Source organism: Dermacentor variabilis, chromosome 3, assembly GCF_050947875.1.
Source record: "Dermacentor variabilis isolate Ectoservices chromosome 3, ASM5094787v1, whole genome shotgun sequence".
NCBI lineage: Eukaryota > Metazoa > Arthropoda > Arachnida > Ixodida > Ixodidae > Dermacentor > Dermacentor variabilis.
Genome location: NC_134570.1, coordinates 179732592 through 179740132, shown reverse-complemented (window position 1 = coordinate 179740132; position 7541 = coordinate 179732592). Strand labels below are relative to the sequence as shown.

At 48.7% G+C, this 7541-nt stretch overlaps 1 protein-coding gene across 1 annotated transcript; it reads right to left on the bottom strand.

The window, feature by feature from the left end:
* Positions 1-1036: 1036 nt before the first annotated feature.
* On the bottom strand, positions 1037-6603 carry LOC142574345 (uncharacterized). The gene is made up of 2 exons (XM_075683451.1): positions 5947-6603; positions 1037-1501 (listed from the first exon to the last, which is right to left on the bottom strand). The coding sequence occupies exons 1-2, from the start codon at positions 6523-6525 to the stop codon at positions 1220-1222; spliced, it is 861 nt and encodes a 286-aa protein (XP_075539566.1). The 5' UTR covers positions 6526-6603; the 3' UTR covers positions 1037-1219.
* Between the last annotated feature and the right edge of the window lie 938 nt (positions 6604-7541).

Here is a 7541-nt window from a genome sequence, read left to right as displayed (position 1 = left end):
CTATACGCGGTGTCTTAACTATCATGAATCAAGATTTTAAAATCTGTAAACGCCACGTAGCTGGACAGACCGGAGTGATGTTAATTGCCGTGGCTCGGAGATAACTCAGATTACCTTTTGCATTCCGCCTAACTACATTAGCGTTAATTTAATAATGAACTTCTCAAATATTATAATTAGATGAAAAGTGTCAATGAGAAAATTCTAGCGCGTAATGAAAAACTCCCGACAGAGCTTTCTTTTCCTCAATCTGTGCTACACATAAGTGTTTTACCGAGCGTGAGAGAAGCCCGCAAATACACGCAAAATTGCCGCGTGACTGGCTGCCCGTATTCGCGGGCTTCTTTCTGTCTCGGCAAAACTGTTTTATCTAGCACGTATTGAGCAACAGAAACCTGTAGCGGGAGCTTTCCTTGTTGCTTTACAATTTTCTCCTTCACAATTTTAATCTAATTATAATATTTGAGTTGACTAATCAAGACTACTTATGTAATTAAGCTGAAGGCAAAAAAAAATGGTCTATCCCAAGCAATGGCAAGCAACATTACCTTGGTTCTGTCAAACTACGTGGCATTTGCACATGTTGAAATCTTGTTGCATGATAGTTGGGAGACCCTACATATTATGTTATGAGGAGCGCACACAGCGTTCGCTGTGTCAGCTGGTGACAGCAGCCACCGTTGTCGAGATCGGCCAGTTTAAACAGGCGACTGGATTTGTGATATCGTTGAATTAACTCGGTATTTGCTTTTAGCGAAGCGTTGTTTGCGTTTCAGTTCCAGCAAATTAAAAGAAAAAAAAAGAAAACGTAGCGGTGGCCCCTTCAATGCGGCTATAGGTAAACAAACTTCAGGTGCTAGTATACAGCGGAAGAGGCGAACAGCGGGGTCTCAATTGAAGTCTATGTTGTCAGTAGCTGCTCATGTGCGATGCCTTTCAGACCTATGAAGGCCTGCACGAATAAGTAAAACAAAAAGGAAGAAAAGAAAGAAGGATCCCCAGGAATGTCGAGACTATGAAATTCACTGGTATTTGTCAAAGCGGCTATTTTATTCAAAGAAAAACACGTTGAGAGAAAAGTATGGAGTGTGGTTCCGTGAGCCCTTTAAGTGCAACGTATATACCGCGGCGTCGAAAACAGGCTGCAGAGAGTCGTCGCCAGAACCCTGACCTTGGATCCGTAGAAGCGGTCCAGCGCATCGCCGGGGCTGGAAGCAGGCTAGTCCCCGCCGCACACGTACGTGCGGAAATCGTGGCACGGAGTGACAGATGCGTTCAGCGTGCTCAACAGGCGGCGCGCGTGCTCGAGGCAGCCTCCCGTCGAGCAAACGGGTGCCTTGCGAGCAGCGTGCGCTCGCACCTCGCGCGCCAGCGCCAGCACGAAGGCTGCGACCACGGCCAGGCACGGGAACACGGCCGAGTACAGCGTCACCTTGGGCACGGAGCGCTCCTCGACGCGAATCGCCGTCGGCACCCACGACAGGATGCTCGGGGAGGACACCTGCTCGCCATGGAAGATGATCGAAATCTAAGCCGCACTGTCGCACTAACAAGCAAAAAGAAAGCCAGAGCAAATGCCCCAGAAAAATGCCTCATATAGTTCGCAACGAGGCTATTGCGGGAGCCCGTAGGCGCACAAGCTGACGCTACAGTTGACTGCCGCCTCATACAGCTTAAGGGCGTTGCCATGCATACTTCAAAAACACTTCTTTTCTTCACTGTGTTCAATTAGCTTCACGCCACAACTCCTAGATTTCAGGTCCTCTTGCTATTAAGAGACATTGTACAGAGCGATTTCCCGACCTACGTCACCACGTTGTTTCGAGAAAGTACTGGCGGAAGCGGCATGCCTACTCTCTGGGGGACTAAATATATCGCCGAGGTGGTGATGAAACTCGTTGAGAGGACAAGGGGCCGTCGCCAACAAGCATCAGAGTAAGCACGGTAATCGTTTTCGTGCTACGATTATTCGTGACTTGCACATTAGAACATCACATGTAAATATGCACTATGTATAGCTTTCCCGTTGAACAGTTAAACTTGCAGCAAGCTTGTTTACACGCGCGTACGGCAGAATTGCGGCAGAAGCCTGGGCTTGCACTTACAGTTTGTCGGGCTTAATTAGTATCGAAACGCGCTTTCAAAGTGTGGGCGCTTTCAAAGCGGCCGCATAAACTTCGAGCTGGTGTCGATTCCGTTCATGAACTGAAGGTTGAGCAAGTATAGGACGGTGGAAAGGTGCTCATATAGATAATTAGCATAGACCATATTGATTTCAAAAGAAGCAGTCTTCCCAAAATGGTATGGTGCACACCAAAGAATCGGCAATAAAGGACAGGCCGCGGAGCCAACATCCCATTTCCGTATAGTCTAGCTTCCACTCGCCCTCACTAGCACTTCTTTGAATGAATTTCCTGTTAATACATACCTGCGTCGATCTGTACGCATTGGTATGCTCACACGTTATTTAATTTTTTGATGAACTGTTTGCCTCTTATGCCGAAGAGCCAATAATTAAGTGATTGCCCCTTCGATGCAGCAGGGAAAACGACCACGTTACGCAGCTGCCAAAGCACGCGATGTCAGTTTACTGGCATCAGTACTTTCACGAGAGCATTACACGCTCCATAAAGGAACGACAATGAGCACATAGTGTTCGTACAACAATACAGTACGCTATCGAACACATAAACCGCATTCATCACGCAGAGTAAGTACGAAGACGGAGAATCAGCTAATTTATGCGCTATACTTACACTGTAAGCGAAGAAACGGGACACTCGTGCCGGCGCGAACGATGCGATGTTGCTAATCTATGCTAACATGTGTGTCCTGCAACCTTCCGTCATTATTTGATGTCAGCGCTGCGCGGCTTCCACTGTACATGAAGCAAATGCCGATCACTGGCCCTACGCGCATATGTAAACGAATCCGCCTCTCTGATCACGTAAAACATCCTCAAAGGACAAACAGATAAAGATAGGATAGAGCGCAGAACACACCGCGTTCTTATTTTATTTTTCCTTGCGACCTTCTTGTATTCCGCCGAGTACATTACTTGTTCAGTATGAACCAACTGGCCCGCAACTGCTAGAGTAATAAATTCTGGGATTTTACGGCCCACAACCACCACCTGATGATGAGGCACGCCGTACTACTGACAGTCTTGCGTTATTAAACGCGCACACAATGCTTTACACGAGCGTTTTTGGCATTCCGCTCCCATTCAGTATGCGGCCACCCGGGTCGATCGGAGTCGAACCCACGACCTCGAGCTGAGCAGCGCTACGTCATTGCCACTGCGGCTACCGCGGCAGGTAGCTTCTGGCTCTCTGGCGCTAGAGCTCCGCTTCTGAATCAGGCGCTGTCGAGGGAAGTTATGTACTCTACAAATCAGTAATGAAATCGACAGTTTTGTTGGGACATTTCTTGTGGAGAAGAACATGCGAAATGTCGATTTGAGAACAAGTGAAACATAAAGAGCGAGTAGCTCATGTAGCATTCAGCCGCAACATATCAGCCTCGTCCGCATGGTGATAAAAGCTGTCGAGTCCTTCCTTGCAATGCGACGAAGATATTATATATCAGTATTCCTCCAGCTCCACTCACGCCGCTAAACACGCCTGTTGGCGAACCGCTTCCAGGCTTGGTGTCGGCGCATTGTGACGACGGAGGCCGCTGTCGCCGGCAAAGTCAGGCGGTTGTCGTCTAAATGTGCCCGCACCTTAATCGAATACCGTTGTGGGTTACCAGCACTTGCCCCGAACTAGCGCAAGTATGTACACTATACGTATTCGGCATTTGAGTTTGGCGGTTTTAGTTCCAGTCCACCTCGGCTATGAGCTTGCCAGCTATCCGCGAAATTCCATACGCGCGTGTCGTTCGCTGCGCGAGCCGCCGTACAAGAAGTTTCCTGCGCTCGCCGCTAGGGTACGGCGCAAGTGCATCCCGCTCATGCAAAAACACGAAAACAGTCACGCACTTAGAATTGGCTACACGTTAAAGAATCCCAGGTGGTCCAAAGTACTCCGGAGTCCATCACTACGGCATGCCTCATAACCAGATCGTGGTTTTGGCACGTAAGTAAAACCCCATAATTTAAATTAAAAAAAAAAACATGTCCGTTCATGCAAAAGCCGGATTCCCAAGCGAACATCTGTCACTGCGGAAATATTATCCTCGTTTATTTTCCGAGTTTTGCGATTTGACTGTCCTAAAATCACTATATCGAAAGAAAAAAAATGCTAAATTGCTTAGGATGTTAAAATATAATTTGAGCGGGAGTGTTAGTGCCCAAATATAATCTTAATTTAGCTAAGCGCATAATCAAATGAATCAAAATTGTTTTATGCCTTGCAAATTATCTAATGCAGTGAACCAGTTGTGAATTTAAAGCAATTACCCGCGCTCGAGAAATGAAAATTTAACCACAATTAAACAACCATAAAAAAAAACACAGGACCGGTATGATGTAGCGATGCCGTCCGCTCGACTCTAGGTGATGGTTACCACGCACCGTTCGTGCTCAGCTAATCCCGTCGACAACGCGGGTTAAGCGTCACTCTGACCACTCATCATCACAGAAAAAAAAAGAAAGAATGACATCTGAAAAGGCATCACTCGAATATTGTGGTGCAACTAACTATTTCCTTTATTTATAAAGCGTTTTTAGATAACAGAAAGAAATCCATGCACTCCCCATTATTGTTGTGTTGGTTGAACGGTTTTAGCGCTACGTTTCTCTCCGGTATTTGATACGTAAAACGTTAAAGGCCTGAAGTTTTAGAGCGTGTGTGGCTGTCAATTTCCTGGCTCGTCTCACCTGTCTGACGCTACGCCGGCGTGTACAGAGCTTTACTAAATCAGCAGCAGAGGAGGCGACGATAGAACGTTCCGGCAGAGAACACTTGCCGTCGACGTTATTCTGATGCCTTGTCGTTGGCGAGTGCTTTGAGATGAAACGCCCTGACGTCTAATCTTCGGTATGCATATATGCTATGGCTCCCGCCACTGTATATGCCGGGGGAAAATGAAAGCTTCGTGCTAGTTGACCTATCCCCACCACGCGGCCTCAGGAGAGTTGCGAATCTAGCTGGAACTTGTAGAAGCAGCCGCAGGAGCTGTAAACTGCCGCATGAAGCCAGGCTGATAGTGCTCCTAAAATGCAGCTAAAAGAATGTGCATTAACATTACGACTTCTGTTCGGAAGAAAGTATTGATGATGGGAAAAAAAGAAACACAACACAAATGCACATAAAGAAGAAATTACGTGCCTTCTTTCGGCTCACTTAGTGACTTCTAGAACAGTGGTCAAAAAAAAAAATAGTGACGTTTGCTGACAGTCATGTGGTGCCCATTACAGCAAGTCTCGAGTCAAGCCAGTTAGGTTAGACCGCTTAGGCCGTTTCTGGCCAGACATATCAAATTATAAAGTGAACTTGCTTGGAGGAACACTAAAAAGAAAATTAAATTGAGCTGTAGTAGATGACGTGCCTAAAATATATTACTAAAAAAGTCACTCTGTACCCCGAGAGTATGCGTGACAAGCCATAAAAAGCGCGAAAACTAAAGACGGGTGACGACTCCCGCATTAGCTCGCCTTTACGTTCCTGGGCTTTAACTGTTCGGGCGTAGTTCATGTTTCTATTTTTTTCGGCAAACGTGGACTAGATTATATTCTGAAGGCGGTTATTATAAGACCGAATTGGGGCTTTTGGGAGCTGGTACACTGCCACCAGAAATATTGAAATAAGGGAAAATACTCTGATGTCCCCGACATCACACTTTTCTGCAATTTCTGCACGAAAGGAAAAAAAATGAAGTTAGCCTGCATATTTTTGCTACTTAATGAATCTCATATAGCGAATTGAAATAAATTAGAGTTTTAAAAGAACATTTTGTCAGTCTTAACCGATTAGGTGCTTATCGTGTCCGGTGGAAACTTACGCGTCTGCGGCTGGACTGCGATGAGAGTCTAGGCACGAAGCGGCGGAGTTCGCGGTTCCGGACGTGCCCGCAGTCCTGCCCGCGTTCCCGGCCCGTTGGCGAGCGACGGCTCACGCGCTGGGGGTGCCGTCCCGAACTGCACGAGGAGGTGCGTCTGTTCTGGAATCGTCCCCTGATGTCGGATGACGGCAGGTCCAGCCACCGGACGCTCTCGAGCCAGGCGTTCCGGCGCAGTAGCGATCTCTGGCCGTGGAAACCGACGGTGTCCGCCAAGGTACGTCTGCTCCGAGGCTCTGGCTGGTCCAGAGGGAGCCGTCTGCTGTGCGTCGGTTCTTCCTCCTGCGACGCGACTTCTTGTGGGGGCAATCTGTTTTGACGACCTTTCGTCGCGGTGTGCGCACCGAGAAAGCGGCGTCTGTTCGGCGGCGCTGTCGGAGGTGAAGGGCTACGTGAGCCCCGCGAGGCGGGCTCGTCAAAAGGCGCCGGTCCCTTTGGGCGGCAGCCACAAACCTGCGCTGCAGCACGAGTGGAACACGAAGCACCTTCGTCCGAGAGGCTGCTGTCCGAAGAAGCTCGCATTTTGGCTTGGGTGCGCGACGGAACGTTTCAAGGGGAACGCTACGAGACGCGAGCTGCATTCTCGCGGAGTCTCGAGCCGCGCTTGGCTGCCTGGCAGGAAGAGCAGTGGCACAACCCACTACGAGTGGTTCGCCAAGGATCGTGAGGTATGCTAGGGGAAGAAGCCCTAGTATACCGTGGACGTCGCCACTGAATACGTGTCTCCGAAGGAAACCCTTTTATTTTACAGCGAAGCTGTTCATGTCTAGGGTTCTGTGCATTCTTCGCTTCTGCCAACAAATCTGTGTGAGCAACAACCATCATCATCAGCAATAGCTCTTGCCACTGCTCGCGCGTTTGTCGTCATCTTCTACCACAGTTCGCTTGTTTTGCGCCCCTCGGCCAAACCGCGCGAACGCGCTCTTTCAACTGGTCGCGCGTTCGTCTTCTTCCCTAACTGGCTCTGTTGCCGCTCATCATGCCAGCGTTCTCGTACTGCCCAAATAAAAGTTATGTCCTCCTAAGAGGGTTTTTGAGTAGAATTTGGAGGGCCTCTTAGAGGCTCATGAAGAAGTCCCAGGCAACGAAGCCGCTCAGGAGCTCGCCCGATCACTCTACCATAGGTCAACTCAAGAGCAGCCAGTTCCAGGGATCAAAGATAGCATGATCACGTACAGGGAAATTGTAGATCATTACAAAGCCGAAAGAATCTTTCCGCCTCCGCATCGGTCTCTCTCTCTGGAGGATGCTCGCATTTGGCGGCGCCTCCAGGGAAACAATTATACATCACCACATTGGATCTACTTAACACAGACGAGGGACTATAACGACGCCCTCTGCAAAATTTGTAAGCAAAAAGGTACTCTAGACCATATTAATATGGGAGTATGCTGGCTCCCCAGGGGCCAAGGAAAACATTGACAGTAGAGATGCCTGGGTGGTCTTGTTCCAGAGCGAGGCTGAAGGCGTCCAGCGTCGAGCAACGCGCCTGTCCGTTGAGGCCGTGAAGACTCACCGTCCTCAACGCGCGGGGACTG